Source organism: Aquarana catesbeiana, linkage group LG10 (genome assembly GCF_042186555.1).
Source record: "Aquarana catesbeiana isolate 2022-GZ linkage group LG10, ASM4218655v1, whole genome shotgun sequence".
In the NCBI taxonomy this organism is placed as follows: domain Eukaryota; kingdom Metazoa; phylum Chordata; class Amphibia; order Anura; family Ranidae; genus Aquarana; species Aquarana catesbeiana.
In genome coordinates this window covers 164,077,981-164,096,400 of record NC_133333.1, presented here as the reverse complement: position 1 = coordinate 164,096,400, position 18,420 = coordinate 164,077,981, and the positions used below count along the sequence as shown (strand labels likewise).

At 42.3% G+C, this 18,420-nt stretch overlaps 1 protein-coding gene across 1 annotated transcript in view; it reads right to left on the bottom strand.

Moving 5' to 3' along the window:
• Positions 1–11,373: 11,373 nt before the first annotated feature.
• Positions 11,374–18,420, bottom strand: part of LOC141110996 (L-amino-acid oxidase-like) — a 53,576-nt gene continuing 46,529 nt past the window's right edge. Inside the window, exon 7 of the mRNA XM_073602879.1 lies at positions 11,374–13,956. Within this exon, the coding sequence (XP_073458980.1) occupies positions 13,173–13,956 (784 nt within the window). The 3' untranslated portion in view covers positions 11,374–13,172. The remainder of the gene's footprint in view (positions 13,957–18,420) is intronic.

Sequence of the window (18,420 nt, the reverse complement as noted above, 5' to 3'; positions counted from 1 at the left end):
GCACGTCAGCCATCTGCAAACCGTCAGACCCCCATCTAGAAGAACAGACCAATTCCCCAATGCGCAGCGCCCCAAAAAATGCCAAAGAAAAAGCCTTCAGAAACAAAAGGGCCTCATAGGCTGACAAATTGGGAAGTATCCCAAAAACGAACCCAATAGCTCAAAAGCAACCATCCACCAGCCGAAACCTCCTACGGTAGCCCTTTACCGCTTGCTGAACCAAAAAATCCTTCGTACAATCCTTACGACCCAACAGCTTGAACAAAAATGCCAACCCCGCCAACTTACTATTCAACACTGACACTCCCTCCTCCATATTCTGACCTATGAGATACTACACCAAGAACCCGTCATCACCTTCAACTACGGTACCACCCAAACCACGGACCAGACCAAACCACTCCTTCCAAACCCTCGAATAAACCGACCAGGTAGCCAGGTGATCCGACAAGCAAGGTTGAGCTTCCCAAGAAGTGGGTGAAGTTGACGCAGGATCAACTTGTCAGCCCCCTGCACTGAAACCACCGTCGCCCACAAGTCCGTCCGCTTGTCTTCCGGGAGGCACCATTCAATGGCCACAGTGTCTATCAAAATATCAAGAAAACTCAATACCGTAGCTGGACCCTCCATTTTGTCCATTGGCAGTGGAATGCTAAAGCGTTCTGCCATGTGCTGAACCGTAGCTAACAAAACCCTACAACGATTAGAAGCGGCCGGCCCAACACACAAAAAATCATCCAAATAGTGAATGACAGACGGAAGCCCAGACACCTCCCGGACCACCCACTCAAAGAACGAACTAAAAGTTTCGAACAATGAATAAGAAATGGAGCACCTCATAGGCAAACATTTATCAATGAAATAGCACCCCTGTCACTTACAACCCAACAAGTGAAAACTGTCAGGATGTACAGGCAACAAACGAAAAGCGGATTCAATATCCGTTTTTGCCAATGAAGCCCCCCCGACCATAGAAACTAACCCAACGCACCACCACGTCAAAAGAGGTGTAAAAAAACGGAATATATACTGGGATCGATTAATTCATTCACTGAACCCCCTCTGGGATACGACAAATGATGAATCAGCCTAAACTTGTTGGGTTCCTTCTTAGGAACTACCCCCAAAGGAGAAACCACCAAATTATCCAGCGGCGAAGAGACAAACGGACCAGCAATGCGGCCCAGCTCAACCTCTTTTGCTAATTTCGCAGACACCGTGTCACGTACCTGATGATGGAGCCCAGAATGCAGGAAGTAGCCTCTCGTATGCCTCTGGCTCGAGAACCCCTGATAGAGGAAACAGGGGCTCAAGAGCACAGGGGGCCACAAGTGCTTGGCAAGTGGCAGATGTAGAGCTGATCCGGACCTCTGGTGCAGCAGAAGTGGGGCAAGCAGGAACACCGGAACAGCTGACTGTGCAGAGAAGTACCGTAGCTGGCAGGGACTCAGGAACAGCAGGCAGCAGGGAGGAGTTCTATAGTACCACTGGAGCACTGGAACAGCTGACTGTAGTGAGATGCACTGGAACTCTGGCAGGAACACTGGAACAGCAGACTGTGCAGAGAAGAACCGTAGCTGGCAGGAACTCAGGAACAGCAGGCAGCAGGGAGGTGTTCTGTAGTACCACTGGAGCACTGGAACAGCTGACTGTAGTGAGATGCACTGGAACTCTGGCAGGAACACTGGAACAGCAGACTGTGCAGAGAAGAACCGTAGCTGGCAGAAACTCAGGAACAGCAGGCAGCAGGGAGGTGTTCTGTAGTTCAACTGGAGCACTAGCGAGGTCAGACAGGCCGGGTCAGAACTAGTGGGCAGAGCAGGTACCAAACAGAGGCAGAAGAGTAGTCAGGGCACGGACCGGGTTGGCAACAGACAGGCAGCAAACAACCGTAAGAGCAGGCAGGAGAATAGTCAAACTAGCCGGGATCAGGAACTGGCAGCAAACAGGAGTAGTCAGGAGCAGGCCGAGTAACAGGAATCAGGTAGACAGGAATACTGGTAGCTTAAGGTCACAGGGAACGCTGTAGGCCAGACAGCAAGAAAGCATGCTGACAGGCTCCTTTAAATAAGTCCACTGGCACCAAACACTGTCACACTGCACGCCTGCGCGTACCCGCGCACCCCTGCGCGTGCCCGAGTACCGATCGTACGTGCCCGCTCGCACCATCGCGCACCCGCACACACTCGTTCGTGCTAACGCGAACCCGCATGTGTCCGTTAATGCTAACGCGCACCCGCACGCGTCCACCGGCTCTAACAACAGGAGTTCTGTGTACTGATCCTCCGCCCACAACTGTGTTAACAGGACGTCTTTCATGACATTGCCCCCCCCAAGGGGCAGCCTCCGGATGCCCAACTGTGCCATCTTAATTGGATGGGACCTCTTAAAGGCAAGAATCAACCTTTTCGCATGAATGTTAGACTCCGGCTCCCAAGAGTTCTCCTCGGGCCCGTATCCCTTCCACTTCACCAGAAACTGGACTTGGTTACGTCTTTTCCTGCAATCCAGAATTGACTCAACCTCATATTCGGCTTCTCCATCAATAATCACAGGTTCGAGGGGACCGACCTTCCGGTTGACAAAAACCTGATCCAAGCGGGCACACCGCTGGGGACACCTGATCTAAGGAAGCACTCCACTGGGAATGCCTGATCTAAGGAGGAACTTCGCTGGGAACACCTGATGTAAGGAAGCATTCCGCTGGGGACGCCTAAGGTAAGTAGGAATTTCGCTGGGGATGCCTGAACTAAGGAGGCACTCCACTGGGGACACCTGATCTAAGGAGGCACTCCGCTGGGGACACCTGAGGTAAGGAGGTACTCCGCTGGGGACACCTGATCTAAGGAGGCAATTCGCTGGGGACACCTGATCCAAGGAGGCACTCTGCTGGGGACCCCTGATGTAAGGAAGCACTCCGCTGTGGATGCCTTATGTAAGGAGGCACTCCGCTGGGGACACCTGCTGTAAGGTAGCACTCCACTGGGGACGTCTGATGTAAGGAGGCACTCCACTGGGGACGCCTGATGTAAGGAGGCACTGCGCTGGGGACGCCTGATGTAAGGAATGACTCCATTGGGGATGCCTGATGTAAGGAGGGACTCCTCTGTGGACGCCTGTTGTAAAGAGGGATTTCGCTGTTGACAACTGATGTAAGAAGGGAATGCGCTGGGGACGACTGATGTAGGGAGGGACTCTGCTGGGGACACCTGATGGCATCTGGTGGCAGGCAACGTGGCAAATAACATGCTCAGGGCATTATGGTGAGTTGAACTATTTCATTTTATATTATAATGTAATAATAGAGATAATGTGCTTCAACCACCCTGACACCATAACAACCGATGATTGAAGCGCTAACACCAGGTGTCTGTAGTAACTTTATTTGCCAATTGTTATACTTTATAGAATACACATATTTCTATTGTAGCGTAGGATCTGGGCCTACTGTCCCTTTATCCTTTTTTCTTTCCTTCCTTCTCTCTCCTTCCCTCCCTATTTCTTTCTTTCTCCCTCCATCCCTCGTTCATCTCATACTCGGACCACACCCCATTTGAGACGCGCCCCCTTTAATACAACACGCCCACTATTTTGTTTAAACCACACCCGTTTTTCACCTTTTAATCTATGCCATGCCTTAAAATGAATGCCCGCCCCTAATTATAATAAGAGTCCGCCTACAGACAAAAAAGTGTCCCTATAAATTTTCTTACAATGTTGGCATTTATGTGGCCCGGCAGGACGCCATTTCCCAGAGCCAGGATACAGAGAAAGTTCCTGATAGTCTTCTTCATCATCGTTTGCCTTGTTGTGGGCCTGTGAGTTGATGTACAGGGAGAAGAGGTTTGACATAGGTATCAATACTGTGAGCTGAGGTTCTGTTGTGTTTATGCTATTTATATATATATATATATATATATATATATATATATATATATATACAGTATCTCACAAAAGTGAGGAGTGGAAGAGGACTCCAGTGGCAACCTGTGAAGCTCTGGTGAACTCCATGCCCAAGAGTGTTAAGGCAGTGCTGGAAAATAATGGTGGCCTAACAAAATATTGACACTTTGGGCCCAATTTGAACATTTTCTCTTAGGGGTGTACTCACTTTTGTTGCCAGCAGTTTAGCCATTAATGGCTGTGTGTTGAGTTATTTTGAGGGGACAGCAAATTTACACTGTTATACAAGCTGTACACTCCTCACTACTTTACATTGCAGCAAAGTGTAATTTCTTCAGTGTTGTCACATGAAAAGATATAATAAAATATTTACAAAAATGTGAGGGGTGTACTCACTTTTGTGAGCTACTATATATATATATATATATATATATATATATATATATATATATATATATATATATTTCTTTTTCTTTTTGTCACTTTTGTTTCAGTAAACATACCTTCTGGTTTACCACAGTTGTGTCCCCTCTCCTGCTGTGTTTCGCACTAATATTGCTGAGTAGGTGTGCCAGAGGGGTTGGGACTGTTCTTGGGGTTGAGAGGCAGAGTACAGAACCAAATATACATTAAGGCCCCTTTCACACTGGAGCGGTTTTCAGGCGGTATTGCGCTAAAAATACCGCCTGAAAACCGCCCCTAAACAGCCTCAGCTGTTTGTTCAGTGTGAAAGCCCGAGGGCTTTCACACTGAAGCGGTGCGCAGGCAGGGCGGTGAAAAAAGTCCTGCAAACCTCTTTTTTGGAGCGGTGAAGGAGCGGTGTATTCACCGCTCCTTCACCGCTCCTGCCCATTGAAATCAATGGGACAGCGCGGCTATACCGCGGTACTACCGCGGCTATAGCCGCACTGTACGAGCGGATTTAACCCTTTTTCGGCCGCCAGCGGGGGTTAAAACCCAACCGCTAGCGGCCGAATACCGCTGCAAGAACCACGGTACAGCAGCGCTAAAAATAGCGCTGTTGTACCGCCGACGCCCCCACCGCCCCAGTGTGAAAGGGGCCTAAGTGGCTCCTTTGGGGGAAGCGCTACACACACACACATAGTTTATAGTATCCCTTCATCCCCATTAAAAAAAAAAAATCCTGGTTGGATTTATGCTAAAAATCTGAAAATGTTGCTTTAAATTAGTATACCTGTGCAGGCTTACGGTAAATATGAACTATTATATTTGCCCCTTATTTAGCTTTATTTATTTTTGCATGTACCCAACTCTTTAGCTTGTCTTAGAGGTCAGAGTATGTAGTGTGAGAGGTGACACTTGAGAAAGCAGTCATGGTCAGAATATGGGTGACCTCTGTCCTCCTGAATCAAGCTGCTAGACACAAACAAGTAAGTGACATTTAATAAGGGGGCATATACAGTATCATACAAAAGTAATTCATTTCTTCACATGAAAAGATACAATAAAATATTTACAAAAATGTGAGGGGTCTTCTCACTTTTGTGAGATACTGTATAAATAAATGATGATGGGTACACCTGATCAGGTATAACAATTTAAGACCAAGGGGTCTTAAATTTCTAAAATTTTCTATTTCTAAAAAAATTTACAAGCATTCTTCAACGCTTTACAGGCTCCAAAAATAATAATAATAATAATAAATGCACATTTTTTTTACCTGCAAAAAAAATGTGCATTTATTTTTTATTTTTTAAAGTGAACTTATCCTTGAAGGTATGTCAGGAAAATACCACATTGTGAGCACAATACCAGCTTGTAAAGGTGGAGGAATAAATAACCTCTAATGCCGGGTGGCCCATGTGTTGATGCTGCTGCGATACAGAATGTAAAAATATTTCGTTTTTTACACTTTTTACATATTAGAATGGGGTGTTTCAAGACTGTGCATGATTTTAAATGGTGCCTTGTTTTGCATTCATTATACTTTAATATTTAATAATGTCAACATGTTTGCACTGAAAACCCCTGTCCTGGTTAACTTAGGGTTATATGCCTAGAGGGAGATGAAGTTGAACAAATTTCACAAGCATTCACCTTACCATCACCAATTCTCACCATATTTTTCCTAATAGGTTTATTTTCTATGGTTGTCAGCTCCTTCTAGTGGTCTTAATGATTTTCCTGATTAAAGGATAAGTTTACCTTTGGGAACATGTTACATGTTCCATCTGTTTTAAGAGTGGAACATGCAACATGTTCCCCCTCCTGCAGCCACTCAGGGATCCACTGCCTGTGTGTGACAACAGTAGAAGGAGAAGTTCCGGGGTACTAGCTGTCACTTTTTGAAATAAGCGCAGCCGTGCGGGGCTCCACCCACACGGCCGCGTCATTCATTCACTCAGCTCTGTGTGTGAATGAACTACAAGCCTCGACATCCTTTGTGGCTGTTGGCTTGTAGTTCTCAATAAACTAACATGGCACTGTGGAGCGCCGTGGTGGTTCATTGATTCTTCCTGTCAGTGTATCTGTTTGTCCGTATGGGAGGTGCAAGCACACAGATACACTGACAGATCTGCAGGAGACCTACATGGCACCAGCTCAATGCTTTATAGTCTCCAAAAAAAATAAAAAAATAAATGCACATTTTTTTTATCTGCAAAAAGTAAACTTATTCTTTAAAGCATAACTCTACTTTTGTTGAGAAAAAAACCTTCCCCCTGGGTGATCTACAGTGGGGACGGAAAGTATTCAGACCCCCTTAAATTTTTCACTCTTTGTTATATTGCAGCCATTTGCTAAAATCATTTAAGTTCATTTTTTTCCTCATTAATGTACACACAGCACCCCATATTGACAGAAAAACACAGAATTGTTGACATTTTTGCAGATTTATTTAAAAAGAAAAACTGAAATATCACATGGTCCTAAGTATTCAGACCCTTTGCTGTGACACACATATATTTAACTCAGGTGCTGTCCATTTCTTCTGATCATCCTTGAGATGGTTCTTCGCCTTCATTTGAGTCCAGCTATGTTTGATTATACTGACTGGACTTGATTAGGAAAGCCACACACCTGTCTATATAAGACCTTACAGCTCACAGTGCATGTCAGAGCAAATGAGAATCATGAGGTCAAAGGAACTGCCTGAAGAGCTCAGAGACAGAATTGTGGCAAGGCACAGATCTGGCCAAGGTTACAAAACATTTCTGCTGCACTTAAGGTTCCTAAGAGCACAGTGGCCTCCATAATCCTTAAATGGAAGACATTTGGGATGACCAAAACCCTTCCTAGAGCTGGCCGTCCGGCCAAACTAAGCTATCAGGGGAGAAGAGCCTTGGTGAGAGAGGTAAAGAAGAACCCAAAGATCACTGTGGCTGAGCTCCAGAGATGCAGTCGGGAGATGGGAAAAAGTTGTAGAAAGTCAACCATCACTGCAGCCCTCCACTAGTCGGGGCTTTATGGCAGAGTGGCCTGACGGAAGCCTCTCCTCAGTGCAAGACACATGAAAGCCTGCATAGAGTTTGCTAAAAAACACCCAAAGGACTCCAAGATGGTGAGAAATAAGATTCTTTGGTCTGATGAGACCAAGATAGAACTTTTTGGCCTTAATTCTAAGCAGTATGTGTAGAGAAAACCAGGCACTGCTCATCACCTGTCCAATAGAGTCCCAACAGTGAAGCATGGTGGTGGCAGCATCATGCTGTGGGAGTGTTTTTCAGCTGCAGGGACAGGACGACTGGTTGCAATTGAGGAAAAGATGAATGCAGCCAAGTACAGGGATATCCTGGGCGAAAACCTTCTCCAGAGTGCTCAGGACCTCAGACTGGACCATAGGTTTGCCTTCCAACAAGACAATGACCCTAAGCACACAGCTAAAATAACGAAGGAGTGGCTTCACAACAACTCCATGACTGTTCTTGAATGGCCCAGCCAAAGCCCTGACTTAAACCCAATTGGGCATCTCTGGAGAGACCTAAAAATGTCTGTCCACCAATGTTTACCATCCAACCTGACAGAACTAGAGAGGATGTGCAAGGAGGAATGGCAGAGAATCCCCAAATCCAGGAGTGAAAAACTTGTATCTTTCCCAAAAAGACTCATGGCTGTATTAGATCAAAAGGGGGCTTCTACTAAATACTGAGCAAAGGGTCTGAATACTTAGGACCATGTGATATTGCAGTTTATCTTTTTTAATAAATCTTCAAAAATGTCAACAATTCTGTGTTTTTCTGTCAATATGGGGTGCTGTGTGTACATTAATGAGGAAGAAAATGAACTTAAATGATTTTAGCAAATGGCTGCAATATAACAAAGAGTGAAAAATTTAAGGGGGTCTGAATACTTTCCGTCCCGACTGTATATACATTGCAAGGATTTTAACAAACTTTGTTGCAAATTTCTTCCTTTTGTTATTCTGAAGAAATCCCTTTGTGTTTGTCTGTATCCATGTGGGAAAGTGAGTCTGATGGGAGAGGTTTCAAAATTATCAATCAGCTGCTGCACCTGCAGGGCACTAATGAGGAAAGCTGCTGGGCCCGCATTACTTTAGACATGATTTCCTATTTGGAGTATCTCACCAAAAATTCAATTTTTGTTGCAGGGGATGCCTGATATCTGACTTGTATCTTAGTGCAGACTTATGGCAAAATCAGTAAGCCAATCACACAAGCAGGAAATTATGTATCTGGGGGGCAGAACACCTCCAGGTAGCCATATTGCATTGCATTTTCAGAAAATTACAGAACTGCAGATTGAAAAGGAAAGGTAATTTTTAATAACATTCAATTACAATATGTTTTGTGTCGCAATTGTACACGCTTTATTATTTTTTCTTTATTTGCTATTTTTTTCCCCATGAAATTAGAGTTACCCTTTAAGATGTATATCCGCCCAATGTTGTTTCCAGTGTTCCCAATGCACGCTGACAGTAAGATGGTGAGCGCAGCACAGCACTGCTACACAGCCCAGATGAACATCACTCCTGCAGGAACATGAGAGGCTAGTTTATTCAGAGGTAGAAACCACACTGTATTTTTCTTTCCCTTTTTTCTTTCCTTTTGTTTCTTTCTCTTCTTTTTCTTTTGTTTTATGTCTTTTCCTCTTTTCCTTTTTTTGTTTCTTACCTATTACTATGTGTTTTTGTATTTTACCATCTACACTGAAATGACATATTCACTCCTACTCTGGGTACTATCTGTTAACAAGCCTATCTCTGCACCTATACTATATTTTCATTTGGCAGGAATATACACATATACTGATGACATGCATGTATATATTTTTTATTTGCTAGATTCGCACCCTCCTTATCTTCTTGGCGGTTCCTGTGAGCTCTGACTTACCGCTCCACTCTCTCGGGGTCCAGCTCACCTGTCTCTCCAAGTTATGTTTTGACGCATGTCCCACTCATTTTGCACCCAAGCGGGCAGTAAAAAGTTAATCCTATCTGCGTTATTCCAACTTGATAAATCAATCTAGTGGACTTTTGGATGTGGGAGTTCATCCATAATCAATATTGCTGTGTATCTTGTCATTGCAGAGGAACATGCGTTTATTGTGAGTACCATTGTAAATGATACATGCTTTTTATTTCTGTCTTTCTGGATAATGCCAGATTAATTATTACAAATATGTAATCAATACCTATTATATGCATATATATGTTTTCTTTTTCTGTTAGAAACACAACAGCACGCTTTATTTGAACCCCTGAAGAAGGAAATATAGTGTCATGAAAGGAAATTTATCTTTTTATGCTCTCCAAAACATGTTGGGTCCTTATGCAGCCATTTCTGGTGTCTGTTTCTCAGTTTTCAGAAGTGGTTTTTGCTGCAGCGTGTAATACTGTGCAATACTCCTGTTCTTCATTTGCTATTCAATGCTTTTAGTAATGGTATTGGTCATTTTTGTACTATTTTTGTATATTGAATAAAATTTATATATTTTTTATCTGTTTTTCTATTTACCATACTTTGATCCTGTGTTGGTTTTCTGCCCATAGTATCCCTTTTGGGGCATTTCCCTCTCTTCACATTAGGCTTTGGGATGTGGCAGAGACCCTCAGGACTAGCTTCCTAACTAGCTCCCCTTTCTCTATATTGTTCATGTGTTGATGTTGCGGCAATACAGCAATACAGAATGTAAAACTAATAATTTTGTTTTTTACATTTTAAAATGGAGTGCTTCAAGGCTGTGCATGGTTTAAAAGGGTGCCTTGTTTTGCATTCATTATACTTTAATAGTTAATCATGCCAAGATGTTTGCACTAAAAACCCCTGTGCTGGTTAACACTTGGGTTATATGTCTAGAGGGGGATGAAGTTGTCATTCTGGGTCAACCCTGTACTGGGCTGTTTGCCTGCTATGCTTGTGCAGGACTTTATTGTAAGGAATACCCGCTGGTAACCATCACACATTATCCCGGCCAACTAATTAGCTTGCAACAAGAATCAATTGCAACATGTGATATAACGGGGTGTAGCCAGTCAAGAAGCTTCTGCATGGAAAGGGCAGCACTCATTGCTGTCTATCTATAAAGAGGAGTTCCACCCATAATTTAATCTTTGCTTCAGTGGCTACAGTCCTGCAGGTTGACCAACATTTCGCAATTTTTTTTCATCAGCTCTGTGTAAGTTGCTAGGGTGTCTTGTGTATTCTTCCTCCTTCGGGGGCCGCGGCGATGTACGTCATTTCCTGTGGCGCCTTTGCTTCTGGGAGATGAGTGTCATCATTCCCAGGAGTCAGTGGGCATCGCCGCCTGTTTGCATTGCGTTATTTCCAAACAGGAAATTATGTGATGCAAGGTGGATCTAAGCACCATCAATCCCTGCAATATGCCCTGTTTGTAATGCGCATGCGTGAGATCAGGAGGTGCATGCTGGGTAGCCAACAGCACCATATACCGGAAAAGAGTCCTAGTGGGCTTCACATGCCACAATCAAGATGGAAGTGCTCAGCAAAGAGGAAACAAAGGTTAGTAAAAAAAAAAAATGTAATAGGACGGCAGGTTTTTAACAACTTAATTTTGAGAATTTAATTAATACCAGCAGAACGGGTGCCTTAAAAAAAAAATGTGGGTGGAACTCTGCTTTAAAAGGGGCACTCCTGTTCATGGTTTTGTAGCGGACAAAGAAATTGGCAACTTTGTTAATCATCTACAAGAAGGTTGCTAAATGCAAATTGCACAGATACATAAGAACCAACTAGTTGGGTCCCAGATATAAACTGGTCCTGTGGGTAATTCCCGAGCCAAATTAGTCAAGGAAAATGGGGTGTACGGAGGAGGCCTGAGAGCTACAAAACATGATTGCTCTCTTTTTGGGCGGTGACCTGGGTGGATGCTATACGAAGTCAACAACGCCCAAAGTCAAGTCACTATGAATGCCTACACAACATATCTTTTGAAAAATGGTGAAACTGCTTATTATCTATAAAGCTGTACACAGTAATTGCCCAAGTGGCTGGATGAATCCTCTCACAGCAAACACAGTTTTGACACAGAGAATCTTATTGACAACCCTTTATTGAAGTACATATGGTCTATATGGATACATATACACACACACAGTATACCGTAGTCTATAGTTTGAAAAAAATAACACTACAAAATCATTAAGTTGAAACATTTAGTTTATAAACATAGTTTACAGCATTAAAAATCTGAAAATTCTGCCTTAAATTAGTATAACTGCGCAGGCTTACATATAATCAATTATATTTGGCCCTTATTTAGCATTAATTTACTTTTGCATGTACCAAACTCTTCAGCTTGTTTTAGAGGACATAGTATGTAGTGTGTGAAGTGACACTTGAGAAAGCAGCCATGGTCAGAATTTGGGTACACATGCACAGGTATAACAATTTAAGACCAAAAGATCTATTTATAAAAGAATTGCTGAACAAATTTCAAAAGCATTCGCTTAGCCGTCACCAATTCTCTCCTTATTTTTCCAAACACGTTTATTATTTTCTTTCCGTTTTCAGAGTGGAACATGAAACATGTTCCTGCACCTGCAACCACTCGGGGATCCACTGTCTCTGTGTGACAGCAGTATGGGGAGAAGTTCCCCGTCCCTGCTGTCACTTTTGGTGCAGCCATGCGGGGATCCGCCCACACAGCCACGTCTTTCATTTACAGAGCTCTGTGTGTGAATGGACTTCAAGCCCCGCCATCCTATGCAGCTGTCAGCTTCTCTCAATGATAATTTCTCAATGAACTATATTTTTCAATGAACTACCATGGCACTGTGGAGCGCCATGGTAGTTCATTGATTCTTCCTGTCAGTGAATATGCTTGCCTGTAAGGGATGTACGGGCACACAGATACACTCACAGTTCTGCAAGAGGCCTGCATGGCACCAGCTATCTGATGATTGCTGGTGCAATGCTTTCAAGGCTCCAATAAAAAATAATAATAAATGCATATTTTATTACCTGAAATAATATGTGTATTTTTTTTTTTTAAGTGAACTTATCCTTTAAGGTATGTCAGGAAATAACTACATTATGAACACTAGATGGAGCTGATGATTGTAGGAAATAAACATATTAGGCAAAATACTTTGAGAATTGTGATAAATGGCCAAATGCTTTTGATATTTATTAAGCAATTTATTTTAAAAATAGACTTCTTATGCCCTGTACACACGGTCGGATTTTCAGATGGAAAATGTGTAATAAGACCTTGTTGTCGGAAATTCCGACCATGTGTGAGCTCCATCACACATTTTCCATCGGAATTTCTGACACACAAAGTTTGAGAGCAGGCTATAAAATTTTTCGACAACAAAATCCGTTGTCGGAAATTCCGATCGTGTGTACACAAATCTGACGCACAAAGTGCCACACATGCTCAGAATAAATTAAGAGACGAAAGCTATTGGCTACTGCCCCGTTTATAGTCCTGACGTACGTGTTTTACGTCACCGCGTTCAGAACGATCGGATTTTCTGACAACTTTGTGTGACCGTGTGTATGCAAGACAAGTTTGAGCCAACATCCGTTGGAAAAAATCCATGGATTTTGTTGTCGGAATGTCTGATCAATGTCCGACTGTGTGTACAGGGCATAAAGGTTATAATTCTAACATAAGTCTAGTCATGACTAGTTCTCTTGAAGATAAAATTCTTGAAAACGTCCTAGTGCACTTGGCCTAAATTAATACACAGATGTCTAGGCATATAGAATGGTGATACTATTATCTGTTACTAAAATAATTTTTCATTTTTAAAGTACACTGCTTGACATAGAATGTATATTTCCAGAACCAAGAAATATTGATATTCATACACGTATGCCATTAAATTATCTGTGGAGAAATGTGTTGGCATCTCTGTGAACAGCTCTGGCAGCCTTCAGGCCAGTTTTAATAGCTGTGTCAATCCAACCATGGGGAGCTGAAGTGTGTTCCCCAGCAAAATATATTCTGCCTTCAGGTTGAGCCAGGTACTCAAACAAGTTACTATACTGATACGGGATGAAATGGGCGAATGCACCCATGGAATATGAATCCAGGCTCCACCTCTTCACCACAGTCTTAGGACAAAGGCGTCTGAGCTCTTCCTCTGGTCTCAAGTGGATGGCAGCCAAGTCTTCAAAAACAATGTCAATGCACTCTTCATCACTGAGGGATAGGAAGAACGATGACTCATCTGACAAAGTGTATGATGCAAGGAGGACCCCTCTTCCTCCGGTGAAGTTGTGACTTGGGTAATAGATATAACGCGATGGGCGATCGGTGATACTTCTCCCACCAACTATACCATCTTTTTCCCAGAAACTCTCAGAGCAGCCCAGTAAGATTTTTGTGGCACTTGCATAGTGGATGTTACCTAATGCAAAATCCTTCTCATTGGACAGAGGAGGACTGAACTTAATACGTTTGGTTGCCTTTGCGGTGGATGTTATGATGACATAGTCCGCGATTATGCTGGTGGGAGGAGTGGTCCTATCTTTACGGTAGTAGACGATCACTGATTTTTCATTCCTCCTGACTTTAACTACAGTGGATTTCAATCTGATCACATTTCCCAAATATTTGGCCAAGGCCAAGGGCAATTGATCGAAGCCTCCAGTGATCTCATCTAACCTGGTGAAATAGAATATTTTTTTAATTAGGTCATGCTTATCTATATTCATTTCTATAAGTCATTAAATATAATAATTTAGCCATCTAACCTTTTACCACCCACATTCCGCAAATGGTGGCTCCCCCATACAATTTGTGCTTTTTTTAAATATTCATGTCAGACCCTCACCTAGATTAAGGTCTGATATAGATGTTAATTGATCCCAACACAAAAAAAATGTAAAGTGTAGCTTTTTCCAAAACTTTTTTGGAAAATGTAAGAAAGGGTTAGAACCCCTGTCATTTTTTTATTGAAAAGAAAGTAATGGAAAATCCAAAATTTCCAGTAACAGGAGGAAAGATCTCCTCTCGCTTTCTGTAGCATTTCCATGTGAGGAAATGAAGGGAAATCTCCCTAATGCGACACAGACTGCAAATAATAAACTAACCCTTAACCTTTAAAATTTTCTGAAACTAAAATGAAAAGTTATGACTATACATACACTTTAAGGGTATTAAAATTACCATTCTCATCCTCTGGAAAAATAGATATGTTGCCAGATGTAGATGGACTTTGTTGCTTTTTAGATTTGTACATGTATATGCACCGTAAAGCAAATTCCTGTGTTCTCACCTAGGACCCTGGGATCCCATGACATCATTGACCAATATGGTTGTATCCATATATGGTCAATGACTTCAGACGGGAGGCAAGCAAATAGTCTAGATGTATCCTGGCAGGCGCCTTCTTTTTTTTGTTTTTGTTTTGTTTTGGCGAGTTGGCAGGCATCTTAACCACTTTAGCCCCGGAAGGATTTACCTCCTTACTGACCAGAGCAATTTGGCACTGCGCTGTTTTAACTGGTAATTGCACGGCCATGCAATGCTGTACCCAAACAAAATTTGCTATAAAAAATACAATAGTCTCAATTTTAGTCATGAATTTAGGCCAAAAAGCATTCAGCCACATGTCTTGGGTAAAAAAATTACCCCATTTTGGAAAGTAGACACCCCAAGGAATTTGCTGAGAGACTTGTTGAGCACATTGAATATTTTATTTTTTTGTCACAAGTGATTGAAAAATTACAAAAAAATATTTTTTTTTGACACAAAGTTGTCACTGAAATAATATATTGCTCAAACATGCCATGCTGCTTCTCCTGAGTACGGGGATACCACATGTGTAGGACTTTTTGGTAGTCTAGCCGCGTACAGGCCCCTGAAAACCAAGCACCGCCTTCAGGATTTCTATTGCCTTGTACACACGGTCGGATTTCCAGACGGAAAATGTGTGATAGGACCTTGTTGTCGGAAATTCCGACCGTGTGTAGGCTCCATCACACATTTTCCATCGGAATTTCCGACACACAAAGTTTGAGAGCTTGCTATAAAATTTTCCGACAACAAAATCCGTTGTCGGAAATTCCGATCGTGTGTACACAAATCAAACTGCCACACATGCTCAGAATAAATTAAGAGACGAAAGCTATTGGCTACTGCCCCGTTTATAGTCCTGACGTACGTGTTTTACGTCACCGCGTTTAGAACAATCAGATTTTCCAACAACTTTGTGTGACTGTGTGTATGCAAGACAAGTTTTAGCCAACATCCGTTGGAAAAAATCCATGGATTTTGTTGTCGGAATGTCCGATCAATGTCCGACCGTGTGTACAGGGCATATGGGTGTACATTTTTGATTTCACTCCTCACTACCTATCACAGTTTCGGAGGCCATGAAATGCCCAGATAGCATAAAAGCCTCCCAAATGACCCTATTTTGGAAAGTAGACACCCCAAGCTATTTGCTGAGAGGCATGTTGCGTATTTTGCAGATCTCGTCTTTTGTCACAAAGTTTTAGAAATTAAAAAAAAAAAAATACATTTTCTTTTTCTTTCATCATTTTCCAAAACAAATGAGAGCTGCAAAATACTCACCATGCCACTCAGCAAATAGCTTGGGGTGTCTATTTTCCAAAATGGGGTCATTTGGGGAGGTTTTGTGCTATCTTGACATTTCAGGGCCTCCGAAATGTCAGCAGAATATATTTTGGGGTGTAATTTCACATATGCCCATGGCATGTTTGAGCAATATATCACTTAGTGAAAAAAAAATAAAAGTAAAAATATTGTAATTTTCCCAAAACTTGTGGCAAAATATGTTCCATGGACTCAACATGCCTCTCAGCAAATAGCTTGGGGTGTCTACTTTCCAAAATGGGGTCATTTGGGGGGCTTTTATGCTATCTGGGCATTTCATGGTCTCGGAAACTGTGATAGGTAGTGTGGAATGAAATAAAAAATGTACACCCTTAGAAAGCCTGAAGGCGGTGCTTGGTTTTCGGGGGCCTGTACCCGGCTAGACTGCAAAAAGTCCCACACATGAGGTATCCCTGTACTCAGGAGAAGCAGCTGAATGTATTTTGGGGTGTAATTTCACATATTCCCATGGCATGTTTGAGCAATATATCATTTAGTGACAACTTTGTGGGAAAAAAAATTATTGTAATTTTCCCAAAACTTGTGGCAAAATATAAAATATTCCATGGACTCAAAATGCCTATCAGCAAATAGCTTGAGGTGTCTACTTTGTGTCTACTAGGGGTCATTTTGGGGGGGGGGGGGGGGGTTGAGCTGTCCTGGTATTTTATGCACAACATTAGAAGCTTATGCCACACATCACCCACTCTTCTAACCACAAAGCCCTTTCTGACACTTTTTGTTAACATGAAAATATTTTTTTTTTTGCTAGAAAATTACTCTGAACCCCCAAAAATTATATTTTTTTAAAGCAAATGCCCTACAGATTAAAATGGTGGGTGTTGCAAAAAAATGCTCACATAGTATTTGCACAGCGTTTTTTCAAACGCAATTTTTTTGGAAAAAAAGAACACTTTTTGAATTTTAATACACTAAAACACACTATATTGCCCAAATGTTTGGTATAATATAAAAGATGACCTTATGCCGAGTACATAGATACCAAACACGACATGCTCTAAAATTGCACACAACCATGCAGCAGCGACAAATTACATACATTTTTAAAAGCCTTTAACAGCCTTTACAGGTTACCACTTGAGATTTACAGAGGGGGTCTACTGCTAAAATGACTGCCCTCGATCTGACTATTATTATTTATTTTGCTTTTTATATTATTTTCTCACTGTTCCTTTCATTTTTTTTTAAATAATTTTAATTGTTATAACGGAGAATGTAAATATCCCCTATGATAGCAATAGTGATGAAATCACCTCCTACATTGCTAGAGTCGCTGATTTACGTATCGTGAGAGAAAACGCTGTTGCTGTCAAGATGGATAAATCAGTGCTGCAGCTGAATGGTGTACATGAAAAGCAAACAATGGTAACAATAAAACATTAACTCAATAAAACAACAATCTGTGCCAAAAAAAAGAGTAACAAATATATGCCAAAGCATGGGGCCCCTCCACCCCTGCCCCCATGCTTCGGCATATATGCTCTTTTTTTTTTTTTTTAACTGTGATGGTGAAATCACCTCCTACAGCATTTGAGTTGCTGATTTACGTATCGTGGGAGCAAACGCTGTTGCTGCCAAGATGAATAAATCAGTGCTGCAGCTGAATGGCGTACCTGAAAACAAAAAAATGATTAACAATAAAACACAGTAAACAGTAAAGTATAAAAGAATTACATACCTAAAAAGCAAACATGATAAAACATAGTAACAATAAAACATTGCAGTTAAGCAAAGAACACAGTAAAAAAAAGCAGAACAGAGAGAGAATAGAGAGAGAGAGAACGATAAAACGACAACTATTTTTGGCTTTTTTATTTTATATATTATATCTGCCTCTCCTCTCCTCACAGAACTGGGATTTGTGTGTTTACACACACACGTCCCTGTTCTGCCTCTCGTGCCCCGATCGTGCGTGGCCGGCGGTCATCGCGACCGCCGCCCACGAGCATCGGCACCCCTGCCATGCAGCAGGCGCGCGCGCCGAAGTATAATGGTTGCGGCTGGTCGGCAAGTGGTTAAGGTTGTATACATGGACACAGAGGGGTTTCTCCACAACACCAGTCGCCGTTTGAATTTGGACCGTTGTGTCTGCATGAAGGGAGGGCAGAACGAAAACATTCCGATTATCCCTCCACTTCACTTCAAGCAAATTATTACTTCTCGAGCAGGCTCTCTCCCCCAGCCAAAGACGGGAATCTACAAGCCGCTGGGGTAAGCCCCGGAGATTAGATCACACGATGCCACGTGCCAATTCCATGATCAAGCAAATGACTAAAAAGTGGCACACTTGTTTAATTTTTGTCCACGTACAAGTGGTACCCCTTTCCGAATAAGGGTGACACCAAGTTCCACACAATCTTACCAGCGCTCACTATGTAGTCTGGGCAGTTCTACGGCTCCACGTGACTATCTTTTCCCTTGTAAACCATAAAACTATATGTATAGCCTGTTGCCTTGTCACAGAGCTTATACATCTTGACCCCATAT